Source organism: Salmo salar, chromosome 19 (assembly GCF_965601325.2).
Source record: "Salmo salar chromosome 19, fSalSal1, whole genome shotgun sequence".
In the NCBI taxonomy this organism is placed as follows: Eukaryota; Metazoa; Chordata; class Actinopteri; order Salmoniformes; family Salmonidae; genus Salmo; species Salmo salar.
Window position 1 is genome coordinate 67772940 of NC_138309.1, and position 23675 is coordinate 67796614.

At 40.5% G+C, this 23675-nt stretch overlaps 1 protein-coding gene across 17 annotated transcripts in view; it reads left to right on the top strand.

Annotated features, from left to right (window-relative positions):
- The first annotated feature begins 4620 nt into the window (after window positions 1-4620).
- cmn (calymmin) overlaps window positions 4621-23675 on the top strand; it is an 84320-nt gene continuing 65265 nt past the window's right edge. For 16 of the 17 annotated variants that reach the window (XM_014158572.3, XM_082965897.1, XM_082965896.1 and 13 more), the window contains exons 1-22: window positions 4621-4788; window positions 9134-9196; window positions 11892-11942; window positions 13747-13797; window positions 13925-13978; window positions 14079-14123; window positions 14262-14312; window positions 14587-14637; window positions 14762-14812; window positions 14913-14963; window positions 15127-15180; window positions 15297-15350; window positions 16008-16058; window positions 16166-16234; window positions 16328-16381; window positions 16491-16592; window positions 16685-16723; window positions 19791-19844; window positions 21988-22038; window positions 22171-22221; window positions 22671-22712; window positions 22838-22879. In XM_014158572.3, the coding sequence (XP_014014047.2) occupies window positions 4716-4788; window positions 9134-9196; window positions 11892-11942; window positions 13747-13797; window positions 13925-13978; window positions 14079-14123; window positions 14262-14312; window positions 14587-14637; window positions 14762-14812; window positions 14913-14963; window positions 15127-15180; window positions 15297-15350; window positions 16008-16058; window positions 16166-16234; window positions 16328-16381; window positions 16491-16592; window positions 16685-16723; window positions 19791-19844; window positions 21988-22038; window positions 22171-22221; window positions 22671-22712; window positions 22838-22879 (1204 nt within the window). In that variant the 5' untranslated portion in view covers window positions 4621-4715. The remainder of the gene's footprint in view (window positions 4789-9133; window positions 9197-11891; window positions 11943-13746; window positions 13798-13924; window positions 13979-14078; window positions 14124-14261; window positions 14313-14586; window positions 14638-14761; window positions 14813-14912; window positions 14964-15126; window positions 15181-15296; window positions 15351-16007; window positions 16059-16165; window positions 16235-16327; window positions 16382-16490; window positions 16593-16684; window positions 16724-19790; window positions 19845-21987; window positions 22039-22170; window positions 22222-22670; window positions 22713-22837; window positions 22880-23675) is intronic. The other variant, XM_082965899.1, reaches the window with a different exon arrangement.

The following is a 23675-nucleotide window of genomic DNA, read 5'->3' on the forward strand; positions in this document are numbered from 1 at the left end:
ATACAAAGCCCTCCCTCACCCTCCTTTCGGCAAATCTGACCACGACTCCATTTTGTTGCTCCCAGTGTAATGTGTCTGTGTGTAGCTGGTGTAGAAGAGTCAGGCGCAGGACAGCAGATATGAGTAATGTCGCGATTTTACTCAATAATAAATACAACACGTCAATAATACCAAGGCAACAAATATGGACTGCAATACAATAAACAATCACTCACAAACAAACATGGGGGAACAGAGGGTTAAATAATGAACAAGTAATTGGGGGATTGAAACCAGGTGTGTAAGACAAAGACAGAACAAATGGAAAATGAAAAGTGGATCGGCGATGGCTAGAAGGCCGGTGACGTCGACCGCCGCCCGAACAAGGAGAGGGACCGACTTCGGCGGAAGTCGTGACACCCAGCCTATAGACAGAAACTAAAATGGGAAACGCCCATGCTCAGGTCTGTTCAACGCTGGTCCGACCAATCTGATTCTATGCTTCAAGATTGCTTCGATCACGTGGACTGGGATATGTTCCGGATAGTGTCGAACAACAACATTAATGTATACGCTGATTCGGTGAGCGAGTTTATTAGCAAGTGTATCGGTGATGTTGTACCCACGGCAACAATAAAAACCTTCCCTAACCAGAAACCGTGGATTGACGGCAGCACTCGCGCAAAACTGAAAGCGCGAACCACTGCTTTTAATCAGGGCAAGGCGACCGGAAACATGACCGAATACAAACAGTGTAGCTATTCCCTCCGCAAGGCAATCAAACAAGCTAAGCGTCAGTATATAGACAAAGTAGAGTTGCAATTCAACGGCTCAACCACGAGAGGTATGTGGCAGGGTCTACAGTTGATCACGGACTACAAAAAGAATACCAGCCCCGTTGCGGACCATGATGTCTTGCTCCCAGACAAACTAAACAACTTCTTTGCTCGCTTTGAGGACAATACAGTGCCACCGACACGGCCGCTACCAAAACCTGCGGACTCTCCTTCACCGCTGCCAATGTGAGTAAAACATTTAAACGTGTTAACCCTTGCAGGGCTGCTGGCCCAGACGGCATCCCTAGCCGCGCCCTCAGAGCATGCTCAGACCAGCTGGCTGGTGTGTTTATGGACATATTCAATCAATCCCTATCCCAGTCTGCTGTTCCCACGTTTCAAGAGGGCCACCATTGTTCCTGTTCCCAAGAAAGCTAAGGTAACTGAGCTAAATGACTATCGCCCCATAGTACTCACTTCCGTTATCATGAAGTGCTTTGAGAGACTAGTCAAGGATCATATCACCTCCACCCTACCTGATACTCTAGAGCCACTCCAATTTGCTTACCGCCCCAATAGGTCCACAGACGACACAATCGCAATCACACTGCACACTGCCCTAACCCATCTGGACAAGAGGAATACCTATGTAAGAATGCTGTTCATCGACTACAGCTCAGCATTTAGCACCATAGTACCCTCCAAACTCGTCATTAAGCTCGAGACCCTGGGTCTCGACCCCGCCCTGTGCAACTGGGTCCTGGACTTTCTGATGGGCCACCCCCAGGTGGTGAGGGTAGGAAACAACATCTCCACCCGCTGATCCTCAACACTGGGTCCCCACAAGGGTGCGGTCTCAGCCCTCTCCTGTACTCCCTGTTCACCCATGACTGCGTGGCCATGCTCGCCTCCAACTCAATCATCAAGTTTGCAGACGACACTACAGTGGTAGGCTTGATTACCAACAACGATGAGACGGCCTACAGGGAGGAGGTGAGGGCCCTCGGAGTGTGGTGTCAGGAAATTAACCTCACACTCAACGTCAACAAAACAAATGAGATGATCGTGGACTTCAGGAAACAGCAGAGGGAGCACCCCCCTATCCACATCAACAGGACAGTAGTGGAGAAGGTGGAAAGTTTTAAGTTCCTCGGCGTACACATCACTGACAAACTGAAATGGTCCACCCACACAAACAGTGTGGTGAAGAAGGCGCAACAGCGCCTCTTCAACCTCAGGAGGCTGAAGAAATTTGGCTTATCACCAAAAACATTCACACATTTTTACAGCCCAACAGAGAGCATCCTGTTGGGCTGTATCACCGCCTGGTATGGAAACTGCTCCGCCCACAACCTCAAGGCTCTCCAGAGGGTAGTGAGGTCTGCACAATGCATCACCGGGGGCAAACTACCTGCCGTCCAGGACACCTACACCACCCAATATCACAGGAAGGCCAAAAAGATCATCAAGAACAACAACCACCCGAGCCACTGCCTGTTCACCCCTCTATCATCCAGAAGGCAAGGTCAGTACAGGTGCATCAAAGCTGGGACCGAGAGATTGAAAAACAGCTTCTATCTCAAGGCCATCAGACTGTTAAACAGCCATCACTAACATTGAGTGGCTGCTGCCAACATACTGACTCAAATCTCTAGCCACTTTAATAATTCAAAATTGGATGTAATAAATGTCTCACTAGTCACTTTTAACAATGCCACTTTATATAGTGTTTACATACCCTACATTACTCATCTCATATGTATATATGGTACTCTATACCATCTACTGCATCTTGCCTATGCCGTTCGGCCATCGCTCATCCATATATTTATATGTACATATTCTTATTCATTCCTTTACACTTGTGTGTAGAAGGTAGTTGTTGTGATATTGTTAGATTACTTGTTTTTATTACTGCATGGTCGGAACTAGAAGCACAAGCATTTCGCTACACTTGTATTAACATCTGCTAACCATGTGTATGTGACCAACGGCAGACGTTTTGTCGTAAACATTCGAAAAGGCCTTTTGGCTACACTCTTGTTTAGAACGCGTAGGTCCATAATTGTGTTCCAGGCTTTTGTTTTTCCATTTCCATTTTGTCATCTCGTTAGTCAGAAGGTGTTTCACCTGTGCTAGCCCAGGTGATATTTAACAGCGGCTGGCCCAGTGCTCCAGTTGTCTTGAGAGATGTGGAGGGTTAACACCTTTAGTCGGCTATCCCTATTTGATTTTTAGAAAAACAATCCATTATCTGATCTTCCCTGTTTTTGTTTTGCTCCACTTTTTGGTTTTCTTCCTGTCTTTAAGTTTGGTGTGGGTTTTTCTTTTGTTTACCTCTTCTTGGGCAAATTTTGTGGGTACTCATGGTGATTGTCTTTTAGGTCCCAGTTGTTGTTGTTTCAGTGGACACCACCTAAAGCCCCCCCTGTTTTGTTTTGGTTGTTGTCAGTGACTCTTTATTATCCCCCCCCCCCCCCCCGACAATTTTGGTTCTCTTGCTGGGGAATGTTACATTTAGCACAAAGAAACAAGCCAAGTAAAGACCCTTGTTTCTCTCCTCTGGGGGAACTACTGTGACCGACTCTTTCGACCAAGAGTTCTGCAATATCTGTATTTAGAGCAGCGACCTTCTCTGGTGATGTCATCTCCACGACCCCAAAAAAAGTGGTCCAGTGAAATTGTATAGTTTAACCCTTCCTCAGCGTCTGGTCTAGCCAGGCGGATAGAGTACAGCTTCCCATGAAAGGGAGATGCAAGTGTGTCAGGCTTTTACAGTTCTTCGGTAATTTGATAGTTCCCATCAAATGTCTTGTCTTTCCACGTTTTTTTTCTCCTGTCATGCGTCTTATATGAAATGTATCATCATGCTATCAGATGCTGTCTCTTTCAAGTCTTTTTCATGTCCTCAAAAGGCGATTCGTCCTGTGTACTGTGAAATAACTCCTGTTTCATATTTGTGTTTTCCTAATATGTGGGTGCAGTTCTGAGTCATTGATGCCTGAGTGTGAGTGTTATTTTCTTATTTACCTCGTCTGTGACTTTTATGCCTTCATAGTTGATTGATTTACTTGACTGTGTTTATACTATATTTAATATGTATATTTTATTTACTTGAGTGTAATTCTTGTCTTGTTGTCTGAATGTTTTGTTTCAGTCGATTTGAAATTATTTAAAGTGTAAACTGTTTGGAAGTTTGTCTTTCACTGGGTTACATTAAGAGGTGAAAATAACGTCTTCACCTCAGGTTCCTACCTGTAGACTAGAGTCTAGACTGATCCATGTTGAAAATATATATATTTTTAAAGTGGTGTTGAGTCAACCCTTTGTCTGTGATATATTAATTACTCAACTTTGTTGTAGAGTGTGTAGTTGGGAGATATTGCTCCTTATTGTAACAAGTTATATTCCCAGTAGCTGTACTGAAGGGATGCAAGTCTTTCATTGGTGCAAGGCAGCATATCATTTTTACAAAGGTACAGTTTACAAATTTGGCTTGCTTTTTTTGTCCAATTGTAAACATTGTTAAGACAAGCTTACTAAGGCTGATTGCCCACAAGTCAGTGCTAAGCAACTGCTTTGGTTTAAGTGCACTGTGTTGGCTTCTTTTTCCCATGTATCCAACCTTGGTGATTCACCATGTGGAGCCCATCAGTCACTGTCCTATTTGGTGAACCCCCTTCTCTTAGTCTAAGTGTTAATGTACTTTAAGTGTCCAAGTGTGTACACCATGGCCAAGGAATTGGATTGTGGGGCTGTCGTGTTTCCTAGAAAAGGGAGGAGCATCTCCAAAATGGGAATGTCCAAAGCCAGAGAGCTGATGAGAGGAGGGGCACTTGAAACAAGAGTGTATATGAAGCCCTCACATGCACAGGATATGCCAACAGTAGAGCAGCTGCATTCCCTTTTCTGCTGGTGTCTCTCTCTCTTTTGGCTTTTTTATTCTGTTGGGTCTCCACCATGTTGGGATGGCTACTTCTACGGACTTTGCTGGTCCTTTGGCTGGCGCATAGTGCACACCTTAAGAACAATGGTAAGTGGAAGAGTTGTGGAAAGAGAAAGGGTCTGTCACATATTTCTCAGACGTATCAGTGGTTTTGATGGCTAAGTAGATTGGAGCATAGTGCTGGTAACACCAGGGTTGTGGGTTCAATTCCTGGAGGGGCCACATACAGTATGTGACACTGTTAATGTTGCCAGGTCTGTAAGTTGCTTTGGATGAAAGTATCTACATGATGCCAACCTGACAATCCTCTGAGAGATACTCACAGATGGCAATATGTAAGTGCTACCCTTGAGTTTAGAATGCACTGGCACAGGGAATAGCTGTAGTTGAAGACCTTAAGGAAATGTAATTGGTTACAAATCTTTCTTCAATTTTTTTGATTCTTAAACATTCCTTTTTATTTATTTATTGAACATTCTTGCACAGAGTCTTGAATTGCACCTTCAATTGCAAATATTGTATTGGGCGTAATATTGATTTGTTACCTTGGATGTCAGTATGCAGGGAAAATGGTGGAGCTAGTCTTACATTTTTATGGTGGCATTTTGATCATTTAGATTAGTATATAGTTGCTGATAGTTAAATTGTAAACATTTACTGGAATAAAATCTTTCTTTGAAGAATTTCATGAAGTCAGTAGTTTGTCAGTGGTATGTCTGCTATGAGAAGGTACGACGCTCCATGACCCACAGCTTTTGAGTTATGAGCGTCAAGACATGTGGCCAGCAGTTATGATGCTGTGGCTCAGTAGCAGTTGGCGCTGAGGTGGTTGTCTCGGTTTTATGTTTGTGTAAGCCCCCCATAGCTACCTTTTGGCTATTTGTGGGTATACTTGTCACTCCAATACAATTCTTAAGATGTGGACATATTGGTTTCTGTGGTTCAGTTCAAGTAAACAGCTGTAAAGTAAATCTACCTGTTGCTACTCATTGCTCATTCATAGGGAATTATACTGTACACGTTTATGCAACATTAAACTCGGTATACAGTACTACTTGTATTACCCTCACACATCAACTTTTAAAAAGCAAATTTGAAAAATATATCATGTCTTTCTATGTGGCAGTTTTCCAACAGACTCAAAATGGTTGATAATAAAACTCAGGATCATTAGAGGATCAAGATGATGATAACAAAGGGAGTTTATAGATACTTGACAAGTCTTTTTATGTGTTATGACCATATTATAAGGCATTACACTTGTTATCTAGGTCAAAATACGATCTTCAACCTAGCCTGTTGTAAAGGTCTTTTCCATTTGTTTGAAGGCAAACATGTCAGTTTCACTTGGAGCAGTTAATTACCATTTGTACCATTTAAAAAAAACTTAGATTGGTTTTTAAGGAGCCAGACACCTACAGTACATGTATAAAACATTCTGGATGTGTGCCCTCTAAGATCTGATGTGAGATGCACCATTGTTTAGATTACCATACAAAACTAGGCATGCGTATTGAAACACTTGGAGATGGGTGGTATGCTGCATGGGGATTCAAATACGGCTTGAGTCTGCAAACAATATCAAATCACATGTGCCGAATACAACAGATGTAGACCTTACAGTGAAATGCTTACTGACGAGACCTTAATCAACAATGCAGTTAAAAAATATATGGATAAGAATAAGAAATAAAAGTAACAAGTAATTAAAGAGCAGCAGTAAAATAGCAATAGCGAGACTATATACAGGGGGGTACCGGTACAGAGTCAATGTGTGGGGGCACCGGTTAGTTGAGGTAATATGTACATGTAGGTAGAGTTATTTAAGTGACTATGCATAGATGATAACAGATTAGCAGCGGTGTAAAAGAGGGGGAGGGGGGGCAATGCAAATAGCCAGGGTAGCCTTTTGATTAGGTGTTCAGGAGACTTATGGCTTTGGGGTAGAAGCTGTTTAGAAGCCTCTTGGACCTAGACCTGGTGCTCCGGTACCACTTGCCGTGCGGTAGCTTAGAGAACAGTCTGTGACTAGGGTGGCTGGAGTCTTTGACAATTTGAAGGGCCTTCCTCTGACACCGCCTGGTATAGAGGTCCTGGATGGCAGGAAGCTTGGCCCCAGTGATGTACTGGGCGGTTCGGACTACCCTCTGTAGTGTCTTGCGGTCGGAGGCCGAGCAGTTGCCATACCAGGCAGTGATGCAACCAGTCAGGATGCCCTCGATGGTGCAGCTGTAGAACCTTTTGAGGATCTGAAGACCCATGCCAAGTCTTTTCAGTCTCCTGAGGGGGAATAGGTTTTGTCATGCCCTCTTCACGACTGTCTTGGTGTGCTTGGACCATGTTAGTTTGTTTCTGATGTGCACACCAAGGAACTTGAAGCTCTCAACCTGCTCCACTGCAGCCCCGTCGATGAGAATGGGGGTGTGCTCGGTCCTCTTTTTCCAGTAGTCCACAATCATCTCCTTTGTCTTGATCACGTTGAGGGAGAGGTTGTTGTCCTAACACCACACAGCCAGGTCTCCAACCTCCTCCCTATAGGCTGTCACATCGTTGTCGGTGATCAGGCCTACCACTGTTGTCATTGGCAAACTTAATGATGGTATTGGAGTCATGCCTAGCCGTGCAGTCTTGAGTGAACAGGGAGTACAGGAGGGGACTGAGCACGCACCCCTGAGGGGCCCCTGTGTTGAGGATCAGCGTGGCGGATGTGTTGTTACCTACCCTTACCATCTGGGGGCCGGTGTTTAGTCCCAGGGTCCTTAGCTTATTGATGAGCTTTGAGGGCACTATGGTGGTTAACGCTGAGCTGTAGTCAATGAATAGCATTCTCACATAGGTGTTCCTTTTGGCGCTGGAGATGAATTTTGAAAATATTATGCTGGGCACATGCAGTGTATGTTTCTATGCAATATATTATTCTGAAAGTCAAGACAACATTCAATGTAAGGATTTTTTTTTTATGATGCCAGATACTGTAGCTCTGTTCAAAAGTATGAATTAAGTTTGAGATGGTGGCGTTTGCATAGGCCTTCTTTCATTTATTCATTATTACCTATGATTGCAAGAAGGGTGTTAACCGGGCAAAGTCTGTCTTTTAAATCTATTTTGAAACTTTTAATAGATGACCTTTAATTGATTGGCATGTACACAGTAAATATAGTATACAGTATTGATTACTTGGCGTGGGTTTTATCTAACCTTTTATCTTTATATTTTACTCATTGATAGTTTCACTGTATGTTGTCTTCACCTGTTTCTATATATATATACATATACCCATTGATTCTTGAAGAATATAACTATGTTCAACTGTCATTCCCCATCAGAACTCAATATATGAGCTTGTTTTACTCCTTTTGTTTGAACATTGTAAACGTAAACAAACACTGTATAGCCTTAAAACATGGTTAAAACTATCATCTTTATCATGGATGGTTAGACCCTATATCCATAGCTCTGGCCATGAGTTTGAGAGTGGTTCAATTTCTCCAGCCCGATCCCTCAGCTATTTACCAAATCAGTGGCAGGGTGACATTGTTATTGTTCGACAGATTGCCCATTTAAGTGTTTATTGTACATTTACAAATTGTAATATTTTCAAAAAATGTTGTGTGTGCAAAGCACTTTGAACTGCTGTGTGTTAAGTGGTATCGAAATAGTAATTACAATTAGTATTACTAAAAGTATTTTCTACACAATTAAATGTCATTTTGTTGAAAGATGGAACTAGTATTACTTCATGAAACGGTCCAGTCCTCATGCCTGAATGAAGAAGACGGAGAAGGCAAAGAAGAGAGAAATCTCTAGCAAAAGCTGGTGTTTACCTGTCACATTTCAAATGATCATGTCAAATTGAAGAAAGACAAACATCTGAGTGATGCTTGCTATGCAACTCTTAAGTGCATTGCTGTGGCCCTCAAGTTCTCTTGTGATCGTGCGAAACAACCATATATTCCTTTTCCACTGGTTCTCTTTCTTGAAATCAAAGGCAGCTAAGCTTTGGTGGCAGCGACAGTCTAAATTTGACATCTCACTGTGAGAAAATAGATTTTACTACTTGTACACAGTCCCTGTATTGAGGGATTTCCCTCTAGTGTCAATGGAACTCATTTCCCTTAAATGATCTGCAAAATGCAGACTCACACAGGAATGTCATAGTTTTTATATTTAACATACATTTTCATCATTAAAAAGTAGCCAATCAGTTTCTCCAAATGTCATGTTGATTAGTTAATGTGAGATTACATCACTGTCAAAATGTGACAGCTTTTACATTTTTGCTGATGTAATTTGTGATTCCCAATTGTAGGATATAGACTGGCACTGGCAGCTGTTGTGCCCGATGGACGTGGCCCTGAACCCAACTCAATTCAACTTAGGCTATTTGAGATCTTTATGCTTTATCTTAAAACCTTTTATTTTCCCATTTCAGGAAATGGTGGGGGTGTTGGAAGGATGTTGATGCCATCCAATGGATATGGATACAAGGGAAATGGTAAGTTGTGTGAAGAGGTTGCTGTGGCCTACTTGGTCTGTGCATTAGGGTAAATGTGTGATAACTGGTATGGTAGTCTGACCTAGGTCAAATCATTTCAAATACTTTAAACATTTTCTTGAGTCTCCCTGGAGTGCAGGGTTTGCAATTTTTTGACAATTCTATTGGTGCATTAAGCCAGACAAGCTCAAACAAAGTGTTTGAAACTATTTTAAAGTATTTGAAACCTAGGTCTAATGGTAATAACAGTTGCCATACTAATTGTAGGATATTTAACTAGGCAAGTCAGTTAAGAACAAATTCTTATTTACAACGATGGCCTTCTCCGGCCAAATCCTAACGCGGACGACGCTGGGCCAATTGTGTTCCACCCTATGGGACTTTCAATCACGGCTGGTTGTGATCCAGCCTGGAATCGAACCTGTAGTGACACTTCTAGCACTGAGATGCAGTGCCTTAGACCGCCGCGTCACTCGGGAGGGGGGATAAACCTAACGGTATGATTTGTTTGACATTGTGAATCTGCTTTATTTTGTCGGACAACGTTATATAAACAACGTTGTATAATCATGCTTGGTATAACACTGTATGATCCCAATTGAAGTTTATGGTGCTTGAGGTGGACTGCCCAATGGACAGGGGGCTAAACCCAATGGTAAATCCACCCTATTTTGTGTGTGTGTTTTTTAAGGCACACAGGCCGCCCTTTTCTGATATATTTTTACTACTACTTTTTACTGCTCTTTTGACCAATCAGATCAGTGTTTTGCCAATAATTGGGCAAAAGATCAGAATGGGCTGCTTGTGTAAACGCAGCCTAAGAGTTTACATCCTACTGTATATCAACAACTTGAATGCTTGACTATTGACCAGTAGGTGTCATGTCCTAATCATTGTCTTGTAAACATTGTCAAATCAGCATAAGGGTCATTCCACCAAATGAATACCCTTTGTGTCCCTTTGAAATTTTAAGTAGAAATTGTGCACCAATATTGAATATTAAAGGAAGTTCCCTTTAATATACTGTATACCACATGGAAACATTAAAGAAATCAGATTTTGCATATGAATGAAGACTTGCTAAAGTGCCAAAATTCTGCATTTTGACATGTTCCACTGTTTACCCTGTTATTTCTCTGAAGATTTGAACCCACTTAACCCCAACATTTCTCCCAATTCTCATTGTAAAGCCTTCGTTATTTTGTTGCTTTGACAGTCATTTCTGAAGATTATTATTTATTTAATGTGATTAGTTATTCATCTAATCACATGAAAAGTCTGTCCCTCATTTTAAGTGCCTAAGAACACCAACGTAACCTGCCTAAATGACTACCGACCCGTAGCACTCACATCTGTAGCCATGAAGTGCTTTGAAAGGCTGCTCATGGCTCACATTAACACCATCATCCTAGACACCCTGGACCCACTCCAATTCGCATACCTCCCCAACAGATTCATAGATGACTCAATCTCTATTGCACTCCACACTGCTCTTTCCCACCTGTAGAAAAGGAACACCTCTGTGAGAATGTTGTTCATTGACTACAGCTCCACGTTCAACACCATAGTGCCCTCCAAGGTCATCACTAAGCTAAGGACCCTGGGACTGAACACCTCCCTCTGCAACTGGATCCTGGACTTCCTGACGAGCCGCCCCCAGGTGGTGAGGTAAGGCAATAACACATCTGCCATGCTGATCCTCAACACTTGGGGCCTCTCAGTGGTGCGTGCTCAGTCTCCTCTTGGACTCCCTGTTCACCCACGACTGTGTGGCCGCACACGACTACAACACCATCATTAAGTTTGCCGACGACTCGGCGGAGGTAGGGCTGATCACCGACGATGAGACAGCCTATAGGGAGGTGGTCAGAGATCTGGCAGTGTGGTGCCAGGACAATAACCTCACCCTCAATGTGGGCAATACAAAATAGCTTATCTTGGACTACAGGAAACGGAGTGCCGAACAACCCCCATTTACATCTACGGGGCTGTAGTGGAGCGGGTCAAGAGCGTCAAGTTCCTCGGTGTCCACATCACTAAGGACCTATCATGGTCCAATCACACCAACACAGTTGTGAAGAGGGCATGACAATTCCCCCTCAGGATATGGTGAAACTCTTCCTTTTTAAATATATATAAAAAAAATAATATTGTACATCTAATAGTCAAATCATAGTGTAAAAGCAGATGAGCTGGTTCTACTCTTTTGGGCCATTTTCTGACGTTTTGTGGTGGAAAACTGAGTGGGTCGAGCATAAGATGTTAACCATATATAGGCTACAAATGTTTTAGAATTATTTATTTTTTGTGAAGCTTGCATTCAGTTGCCCCTCCCTGTTGCACCCAACAAGCTTCCATTCCCCCTGTCACAAGGGGATTTATGGCTGATTTTAAGATGAAATCGTCAACCCTTTTACAGTCAACCCTGTTACAATAGTCATGTTTTCATTTAACCTCTTGAAATGGGACCATGTGTTTTTTATTAAGTTGTACATGTGATCTTTATGATAATGTCAAAATTAGGTGAAATAAAACCTTTTTTTAGGTTACACTACCCCAAAAATACTCATTTGGTGGAACGAACCATAACGCCATGTATAACTTTTATACCTGTAATGCCAATGCTAACATTTTGTGTGTTCGTAATTTTCATATGTTACATAGTATATGTTGGTAACACCTGGGTGTTCTTTAGGTTACAGTGCTGGAGCTGGGGTGCCCAATGGAAACAGTGCCAAACCCAATGGTAAATACTCACTTTGCACTGTGTTTCTCTGTTTACATTATGTTTCTTGCACAATACTACAGTTGGGAAAACATGTTTTGGTTGGTGTTGAATTGATGACCTCTTATCAGTGTACAGTGGGGCAAAAAAGTATTTAGTCAGCCACCAATTGTGCCAGTTCTCCCACTTAAAAAGATGAGAGAGGCCTGTAATTTTCATCATAGGTACACGTCAACTATGACAGACAAAATGAGAAAAAAAATCCAGAAAATCACATTGTAGGATTTTTTATGAATTTATTTGCAAATTATGGTGGAAAATAAGTATTTGGTCACCTACAAACAAGCAAGATTTCTGGCTCTCACAGACCTGTAACTTCTTCTTTAAGAGGCTCCTCTGTCCTCCACTCGTTACCTGTATTAATGGCACCTGTTTGAACTTGTTATCAGTATAAAAGACACCTGTCCACAACCTCAAACAGTCACACTCCAAACTCCACTATGGCCAAGACCAAAGAGCTGTCAAAGGACACCAGAAACAAAATTGTAGACCTGCACCAGGCTGGGAAGACTGAATCTGCAATAGGTAAGCAGCTTGGTTTGAAGAAATCCCTCGATCTGGGGCTCCACGCAAGACCTCACCCCGTGGGGTCAAAATGATCACAAGAATGGTGAGCAGAAATCCCAGAACCACACGGGTGGACCTAGTGAATGACCTGCAGAGAGCTGGGACCAAAGTAACAAAGCCTACCATCAGTAACACACTACGCCGCCAGGGACTCAAATCCTGCAGTGCCAGACGTGTCCCCTTGCTTAAGCCAGTACATGTCCAGGCCCGTCTGAAGTTTGCTAGAGAGCATTTGGATGATCCAGAATAGGATTGGGAGAATGTCATATGGTCAGATGAAACCAAAATATAACTTTTTGGTAAAAACTCAACTCGTCGTGTTTGGAGGACAAAGAATGCTGAGTTGCATCAAAAGAACACCATACCTACTGTGAAGCATGGGGGTGGAAACATCATGCTTTGGGGCAGTTTTTCTGCAAAGGGACCAGGACGACTGATCCGTGTAAAGGAAAGAATGAATGGGGCCATGTATCATGAGATTTTGAGTGAAAACCTCCTTCCATCAGCAAGGGCATTGAAGATGAAACGTGGCTGGATCTTTCAGCATGACAATGATCCCAAACACACCGCCCGGGCAACGAAGGAGTGGCTTCGTAAGAAGCATTTCAAGGTCCTGGAGTGGCCTAGCCAGTCTGCAGATCTCAACCCCATAGAAAATCTTTGGAGGGAGTTGAAAGTCCGTGTTGCCCAGCGACAGCCCCAAAACATCACTGCTCTAGAGGAGATCTGCATGGAGGAATGGGCCAAAATACCAGCAACAGTGTGTGAAAACCTTGTGAAGACTTACAGAAAACGTTTGACCTGTGTCATTGCCAACAAAGGGTATATAACAAAGTATTGAGATAAACTTTTGTTATTGACCAAATACTTATTTTCCACCATAATTTGCAAATAAATTCATTAACAATCCTACAATGTGATTTTCTGGATTTTTTTTTCTCATTTTGTCTGTCATAGTTGACGTGTACCTATGATGAAAATTACAGGCCTCTCTCATCTTTTTAAGTGGGAGAACTTGCACAATTGGTGGCTGACTAAATACTTTTTTGCCCCCCTGTATGTACAGCAGGGTTGGTGGGGTGTGACATGTTGTTCCATGAGAGTTGAGTTTATTCAATAGCTAAATTACATATGGAGGGTTTACACCTGTGGAGTGCAGCGATTTAATCTACATGCAATGTTTGTATGATTTATATAGGTTACGGTGCTCCTGCAGCTGTGTCCAATGGAAATGGTGCCAAACTCAATGGTTAATCTCCCTTTTTTCTTTCATGCCAATTATTTGTATTAAAGCAAGTAGTCTGCATTAGTACTTTTTCAGGGATTCAGTAAGTGATACAACTTTGACCATTGGTTTTAATCTGTTTTATCTCTAGGTTATTATGGTGCTCCTGCAGCTGTGTCCAATGAAAATGGTGCTAAACCCAATGGTAAATTACCCACTTATCTGTACTATGTCATATCGGATTTATTTGTTGAGATCTGGTACAATCATGCATTTTCTGTAACACTTTGACATCCCTGTTGAAGGATATGGTGCTCCAGCTGCTGTACCCTATGGTCAAAAGTCAAAAGGTTAATCACATCTTTTTTTTCTCTTTTGAGTATCAATTTTGTGTTTTAGTAATTATATTGGCACTAGGTTTTCAGAGGTTCAGTAAGTGACAGATGTAGCATATGGTTTGTTTGAGTTAACATCTGTCTTATCTCTAGGTTATGGCGCTCCTGCAGCTGTGCCTAATGGAAATGGTGCAAAGCCTAGTGGTAAACAATTGTCTTTGTATGCCATTTAGTCTTAGGCTATAGCAAGTATATTCATATTTTGTTTTCAGAGGTTCAGTAAGTCACACAACTACCATGTGGTTTGAGTTAACAACTGTCTGATCTCTAGGTTATGCTGCTTCTGCAGCTGTGCCCAATGGAAATGATGCTAAACACAATGGCAAATGATCCCCTTATCTGTACTATGCCATATCAGATGTATTTGTTTATCTGGTACAATCATGCTTTTTCTGTAACACTGACGTCCCTGTTGCAGGCTATAGTGCTCCAGCTGCTGTACCCAATGGAAATGGTCAAAAATCAAAAGGTAAATCATTTTTTTTCTTTGAGTATCAATTTAGTGTTTTAGTAATTATATTGGTATTCAGAGGTTCAGTAAGTGGCACAAGTACCATTTAATTTATTTGAATTAACATCTGTCTTATCTCTAGGTTATGGTGCTCCTGCAGCTGTGCCTAATGGAAATGGTGCTAAGGCCAATGGTAAACCTCCTTGGCTTTGTTTCTGTCCATATATAGATCATTCATGGTGAATTTGCAGTATATGATAATTGTTTTGTTGTGACAACTATTTTATTTCCAGGTTATGGTGCCGGTGTGCCTAATGGCAATGGACAAGGAGCTAAACCCAATGGTATCGTAAGCTCTTATATTGGTGCCACAATCATAGCTCATAATGATGTCTTTGCCAAGTAAATTTTCATTGAGACTGTTCACAATGACAAATGATTACTTGTTCCCAAACCGTCTGTGAACGATTGTTTCAGGTTCCGTTACGTTTAATAATGTATTTATAGGTTACGGTGCTGCTCCAGCTGCTGTGCCCAACGGACAAGGAGCTAAGCGCAATGGTTCGCCTAAATTCATTTTGTAAAGTGTGCTTAAATATCAATAGAATTTTATAATATTGTTTAAATATCAATTTATAAAAATAAGTTGTTTGGTGTCATTTACCTGAAACCTCTAGGTCAAGGAGCTGCAGCTGGTGCACCCAATGGACATGGTGCGCCAAATCCAAATGGTGTGTGTGTTGTACTTATGTGTTGTACTTCAGAGTCTGTACAACTAAAATTGGCATATAGATGGGTTGGTTGTTTAGCAACGAAACCGAAACTTGCGCAGCTATGCGGCAAAACAGACTGGGTTGGCTTAGATTGTTGACAACAGGTCAACTTTATTTTGTCCCCAATGTTTATGGAAAGCATAAATACATTTGCACAATGTTTCTCAAATACATTGTTAGTTGTTGGTTAGCTAGCGAATTTAACTAATATTAGCATTGACATGAAATTAGTCGAAACACCTCAAAACAAGACATCGTATCAAGAACAACGTTAAACTATCTGAAACGAGCCACTTACGATTCCCCACATGGCAGTTTCTTGTCAATGTTGCTAACTATCTGGCCATCGGAATCACAGCAACACACGGTCTTTTGCCCCATTGAAGCGAGTGCATCGCTTTCGTGACGTTGTCAACCCGCCTATACATTGCCAATATTCATTCAGCATGACTAAATTAATACGTTTACATTAGCACTGGATGCTAGTTTTGTTACATGATTAAGTAGCGTTCCTCATCTTTTCCAAGATAACTTCTGCATGTCTGTGTTTTTAATGGTGGAGGAGTTTGAGTTGGGTTACATCATGTTGTTTTGTGTATTGTATTTGTTTCACAGCTGGCATGAAAGGACCCATGAAAGGATACGGCCGACCACCTTTTGGTGCAGGTAAAGTACTGTGTTCTCTAACCACCCACCATTTCTTTATAGCATAATAATCTATCATTTATCACAATGACTGCATATTTGCTCCTTTGTTCTTGTTTTGGTATCAGGTGCTTCTCTTGGAATGGGGACTCGAAAGGGTCTGGGGGTACCTCAACTAGCTGCAAACAGGAGGGGGGGTAAGTGAGAAACTGAAAATTGTGTATGGGTATATGAATTCACTTTTTATAGATGCTTGTTTTAACTATTAATGTTGTAATTTGTGTTTCTAGTGTATGGCAGTAATGGGTATGGTGGTAATGGATATGGCGCACAGCCAATGAATGGTGAGTCAATGCAAAACTCTATCTGAGCTATTTAAAAAATTTTCCTAATCATTTTTAATATTATAGTGTATCCTTGTATACTTTTGACCCTTGTCCATTGTCTAACCAGGTTACAGGCCAAATGGTGCCTATGCCAGGGCTGGTCTTGGCCTGGGTGGTGGCCTCTCGGCTGGATACTCTAATGGAGGAGGCCAAAAAAGACCCACGCAGGGTAAGCTTAGCATTGTGTTTGAAGAAGTCTTCCTCAGCTGTTGATATGAAAAGTGTTTTGTTTATTTACACCATTTGTGATTCTCTCTGTAGGTTACGGTGGTCCCAATGGACAAGGTGTTAAACCCAATGGTAAATCTCCCTTTTTCTTTATATGCACATGTTGTGTTTTACCAAGTTTGAATGTTTTAAGATATTCAGTAAGGCTATACACATAATTGTGTACTGTTTGAAGGATGCCGCACTTCACATTTCTCAATTCGCTGTAGTGTGGAAGTTTGGGTTTGGATCAATCGCGGTAAATCGAATCATGGGAATCAAAATAATAATTTGTCAATCATGGTAAAAGTAAAAAAGATTAGCTGTAGCCTTTCATTTGAATTATGTCTCTGTGACACATGTATTGTACATACTTAAACTTGATTTGGGCATTACATTTATGGGACATTGCAACAAAATAGATGCTAGTCAGCCTGCAAATGAAACACTTCTAAGGTAAGTTAAATACATTACATGACCAAAAGTATGTGGACACCTGCTCGTCGAACATCTTATTCCAAAATCGTGGGTATTAATATGGAGTTGGTCCCCCCTTTGCTGCTATAACAGCCTCCACTCTTCTGGGAAGGATTTCCACTAGATGTTGGAACATAGCTGCGGGGACTTGCTTCCATTCAGCCAAAAGAGCATTAGTGAGGTCAGGCACTGATGTTGGGCGATTAGGCCTGGCTCGTAGTCGGTGTTCCAATTCATCCCAAAGGTGTTTGATGGGGTTGAGGTCAGGGCTCTGTGCAGGCCAGTCATGTTCTTCCTTATCGATCTCAACAAACCATTTCTGTATGGACCTCGCTTTGTGCATGGCGGCATTGTCTTGCTGAAACAGGAAAGGGTCTTTCCCAAACTGTTGCCACAAAAGTTGGAAGCAAAGAATAGTCTAGAATGCCATTGTATGCTGTAGCGTTAATATTTCCCTTCACTGGAACTAAGGGGACCATTGTTCCTCCTCCACCAAACTTTATAGTTGGCACTAGGTAGCATTCTCCTGGAATCCGCAAAACCCAGATTTGTCCGTTGGATCGCATTTCGACTGCTCCAAAGTCCAATGGCGGCGAGCTTTACACCACTCCAGCCGACCCTTGGCATTGCACATGGTGATCTTAGGCTTGTTTGCGGCTGCTTGGCCATGGAAACCCATTTCATGAAGCTCCCGACTGGTTGAGAGAATGCCAAGAGTGTGCAAAGCTGCAAAGGGTGTCTACTTTGAGGAATCTGAAATATATAAAATATATTTTGATTTGTTTAACACTTTTTTGGTTATTACATTTTCATAGTTTTGATGTCTTCACTATTATTCTACAATGTAGAAAATAGTAAAAAAAATAAGAAAAACCCTTGAATGAGTAGGTGTGTCCAAACTTTTGACTGTTACTATATATAAATATATATATATATATATATATATATATATATATATATATATATATATATATATATATATATATATATATAGTGCATTTGGAAAGTATTCAGACCGCTTTACTTTTTCCACATTTTGTTACGTTACAGCCTTATTCAAAAATGGTTTAAATAGTTTTTTCCCCTCATCAATCTACACACAATACCCCATATAGACAAAGCATAAACATGTTTTTAGACTTTTTTTGTAAAATGTGTGTTAAAAACATGACACATTTACGTAAGTATTCAGACCCTTTACTCAGTACTTTGTTGAAGCACCTTTGGCGGCGATTACTGCCTCGACTCTTCTTGGGTATGATGGTACAAGCATGGCACACCTGTATTTGGGAAGTTTCTCCCATTCGTCTCTGCAGATCCTCTCAAGCTCTGTCAGGTAGGATCGGGAGCGTCCCTGCACAGCTATTTTCAGGTCTCTCCAGAGATGTTTGATCGGGTTGGGCTCTGGCTTGGCCACTCAAGGACATTCGCAGAAGCCACTCCTGCGTTGTCTTGGCTGTGTGCTTAGGGTCGTTTTCCTGTTCGAAGGTGAACCTTCACCCCAGTCTGAATGGGTGTCCACATACTTTTATATAAATGGGATGTATAGACATTATGGACAGAATGTGGATAGAATATGTACTATATATGAAGAATACATGGATAGAATAGTAAATGTGCAGCAATATTTTAATAGGATGGCCTTGACTAAAATACAGTATATACATACAGTTCCAGTCAAGTTTGGACACACCTGCTCATTCCAGGGTTTTTCTTTATTTTTACTATTTTCTACATTTTAGAATAATAGTGGAGACATCAAAACTATGCATCATACAGAGATAATTTCAGTATTTTGAAAGTTACATCCCGCAATTCAATTGTGACATGAGGCAGAGAGAGAACTTTTTAAAGCTTAAATTACAGTGCATTTATGTAAAAAAAAAAAAAAAATTATATATATATATATATATATATATATATATATATATATATATTTTTTTTTTAATATATTTTATATATATATATATATATATTGGTGAATACAAGAAGCGTTGAGTTAAAAAGGTTATAATTGGTGAAGTGCTATGGATGCCAATATCCCTGTGAGCCTCCCAGACCCATGTTGCCCCAGGTTAAGAACATAAATTGTAGATTAATAATATTACATTGTATTACACCCTCTAAACGTATTCCAAGAACCCCTGTGCCAAAATGTGTTTAATCTGTTCTTAGTAATATTCATTAAAAAATTACATGTAAAAAATATACACTGAGTGTACAAAACATTATGGACACCTGCTCTTTCCATGACATAGACTGACCAGGTGAAAGCTATGATCCCTTATTGATGTCACTTGTTAAATCCACTTCAATCAGTGTAGATGAAGGGGAGGAGACAGGTTTAAAGATTTTTAAGCCTTGAGACATGGATTATATGTGTATGCCATTCAGAGGGTGAATGGGCAAGACCAAAGATTTAAGTGCTTTTGAACGGGGTATGGTAGTAGGTGCCAGGCGTCAAGAACTGCAACGTTGCTGGGTTTTCATGCTCAACAGTTTCCCGTGTGTATAAAAAAATGGTCCACCACCCAAAGGACATCCAGCCAACTTGACACAACTGTGGGAAGCATTGGAGTCAACATGGGCCAGCATCTCTGTGGGCTGTTCTGAGGGCACTTTGAGAACCCCTGGCCTAAGTGGTACAACCATGTGCGTTGGTTTGAATCTGTCTGATCTCTAGGTTATGGTGCTCCTGCAGCTGTGCCAAATGGAAATGGTGGTAAAAAAAACAAAGGTAAATCTCCCTTTTTTTCTTTATAAGCTAATTTTGTGTTTTACCAAGTATTTTAGGATTATCTTATGCTTGGAGGTTCAGTAAGGGAAACATGGTGCTGCTGTGTACAATGGAAATGGTGCTAAGCCAATGGTAAACTGCCTTGGCTCTGTTTCTGTTCATTCTAGATAATTCATGTTGAATTAGCAGTATATTATAATTAGGTGTGCTTGCTGAAAGCAAGAACTAGGTGTGCTAGCTGAAATCTGACATTTATTAGTCGTCTTCCGCTGCCACCTGTAGAACCAAAACCATCAAAGCTACTAATACCAAAACAACTACAAAATGTACAAGCTGATTGTCTTCAGGTTGCTAGAAATAAACTTCTTGATACTTATGATACTTTTCACACTACAACCATATTTGCATAAATCCCAATGCATTTTAATGGCCATAGACTTGAATGGTAAAAAAGAAAATACAAAAATGGGGACATCTCCGATTGAACTGTTTAAGCTATCAACATCAAACCAATGTTGAAATGTGCAGACTGACTAAACATAGATTGCTTATATACAGCTTTTTGTTACTATTTATAATTTGAACTATAACAATTTTACATTTGCATAAAAGGTCTAAAGGCTTTACTGGGAAGTATTTGGATTCGCCACTGCTCAACCGTTTATTCTACAAACACCACACTAACATTGAAATGTGTAGACTAACTCAACTAACATTGGTTTTAAAAAGCTTTTTGAATATATTTATACTTTTTGCACTAACATTCTACATTTACATAAAAGCTCCATAGGCTATGATTGGTACATTTTGCTTTTCCTCACTGCTCTTGAACCGTTAAAGTAACAAAACACCAAACGTTGACGTGTACAGATTGACTGAACTTAGATTGCTTGTAAAATATATTGTTGATACTATTTGTACTTTTAACCCCAACCATTTTATATTTTCAATAAATGCTCCGTAGACTTCAATGGTCAAATTGGATCCGACACCTTTCTTGAACCATTTATGCTACAAACACCAAACCAAAGCTGACGTGCTGACTGACTCAACTGCTTGTCAAAAGATTGTTGATACTATTTGTACTTTTTGTACTAGAACTATTTTAAATTTGTACCATTTTAAATTTGCATCCATAGTCTACAGAAAAGCACATTTTGAATTTGCCACTGCTCTTGATCCTTTTGAGCTACAAACACCGAACCAACGTTGAAATATGCAGACTGACCCAACTTAGATTGCTTTAACACATCTTTTTGCTTCCATTCATAATTGTATAATCTATAAAGCTTGTTGTATTCCCACTTCAATGGCAGAATGCAGGCTTCAACATTCTAAACTGAGATCACTGCTACAGAACTTTCAAAATGTTGAAAAACACATTTCAAGACTTATGATGCTATAGGGTGCATTTGTAAATTCACTCTGGCTATCTATTCCGATTTCAGAGCGCTCTCACCTGAGTGTGCCAGAGTGCAGAATGACTGATTAATTTACGAATGCCCGCTGAATATGGCCGGTGTCAGTAAATGGTGGCAAAAAATTGTCATTAAATTGTTGCCAGCAGCACAGTTAGTCACCAACGCGCTGGATAACATGAAAACAGCCCAACTAGCTCTGCTACGGCAAGTAAAATGGTCAGAGTGAAGTGTTCTCTCATTTGTGTCGGAAGTAGCTTGCAAGCTAGCCAACGTTAGCCAGTTAGCTTGGGTGCTTGACTGCCGTTGTGAGGTCACAACGCTTGAATCAATCCTACTCCTCAGCCAGAGTGTCCAGTGTGCGCTCTAAACGCTCTGCGAGCGGAACGCTCTGAATTTACAAACGGACAATCTGACAACGCTCTGAATTTATGAACGCCCAGAGCGCACTCTGAGCACACTCTGGCACTCCAGAGTGAATTTACGAACACACCCATAGTACTCCCTCTAGCCTACTATACTAACTCACTATAGAGACTCCACACTACAGCTCACCACACAATTAACCCATAGGCCTATAACAGCCCTATTACTACCATTGCTACTACTAACATTACGACTGCAGTCACTACCACTACTACTATTTCACAACGATGCAAGCACACACATTTTCTTTAGGAAATGTCATTTTCTAGTTGTTTTTGTGACAACTGTGTTATTTATAGGCTATGGTGCTGGAGCTGATGTGCCAAATGGACATGGTGCCAAACCCAATGGTAAGTCCAAATAAAACAATTCTGTGTTTGTCAGTTTATTGTTAGTGTTTTAGCATATATCAGTATTATGTTTTCAGAGGTTACGTGACACAACTACCATTTGGTTTGAGTTAACATTTGTGTGGTTTCTAGGTTATAGTGCTGGAGCTGGTGTACCCAATGGACAAGGAGCTAAACCCAATGGTAATGTAAACCCCTACACTGGTGCTACAATCACAGCTATTAAAGATGCCATTGCCAAGTGAAATTTCTGTTGAGACTGTTCACCATGAGAACTGGTTTTTATAACTGCATGTAGTCCAGGGATTCTTGAAAGACGGGACAATCCCAATAAATAAAAAAATCTCAATATTAACAACATTGTAAATATACTCCATCAGACACCATAAAAGGCATTTACAAAAAAAGTGTTTAAAGACCTTGATTCTAATATTAGATTATTCCAATATTTAATACAAATATCCAAACCCAATAGTAAGTCCCCCCTAGAATTCTGTTTGCGGAGTTTCCTAAATCTTATGATTGTTGTTGTTGAACCATGTCATTCAAGGACCCAATTTTGTTTGAAATCGGTCACAATCATCTTTAAGTAAAAAGTTTTGAATTTATTCTTCCTGTGGGGATAACTTCAGGTTATGGTGGTGTACCCAATGGATATGGTCCCAGACCCAGTGGTAAGACTGCAATGTTACTCAGTTGTATTAATTCCTTTTTTGTTCTATAGTTATGGTCATTTGATATCAAACCAGTTGTAATGACCGTCTAAGAACATAAGCATTTGTCTGTTTCTGATTCCAAGGGTATGGATATCCCAATGGTGGGGCAAAGGCACCCAAACCAGGTAAATATCAACAACACGTCCCAACCCGTGTACGACCCGACTGATTTCAGATAGAAATGCGAGTTATAGACATGTCATTCTCATTTAATGCAAGTCTGATAAGTGGTAGATCCTTTTTATGAGTGATACTTCTATGCTTCCCTTTCTGTAAGTTCTGTTTTTTTTTTTTTTTTACTTTCTGTTTTGTACATCTGCTTCATACTGCTGAAAATATGATATTTTTGGTTATTGAAAAGATATTTCAGAGTTTTAGATGGAACAATCTTGAGCCACCCATAAGAAAATATATGCACACATTACTATAAGTCGCTTTGGATAATAGTGTCTGCTAAATGGCATATATTATAAAATTGTAGTATATATTATTATATACACTTCCGTTCAAAAGTTTGGGGTTACATTAGAAATGTCCTTGTTTTTGAAAGACAAGAAAAAAAATGTGTCCATTAAAATAACATCAAATTGATCAGAAATAGTGTAGACATTGTTAATGTTGTAAATGACTATTGTAGCTGGAAACGGCTGATTTTAAGAAAACTATTTTCTTTATGGAATATCTACATATGCGAACAGAGCCCCATTATCAGCAACCATCACTCCTGTGTTCCAATGCCACATTGTGTTAGCTAATCCAAGTTTGTCATTTTAAAAGGCTAATTGATCATTAGAAAACCCTTTTGTGATTATGTTAGCACAGCTGAAAACTGTTGTTCTGATTTAAAGAAGCAATAAAACTGGCCTTCTTTAGACTAGTTGAGTATCTGGAGCATCAGCATTTGTGGGTTCGATTACAGGC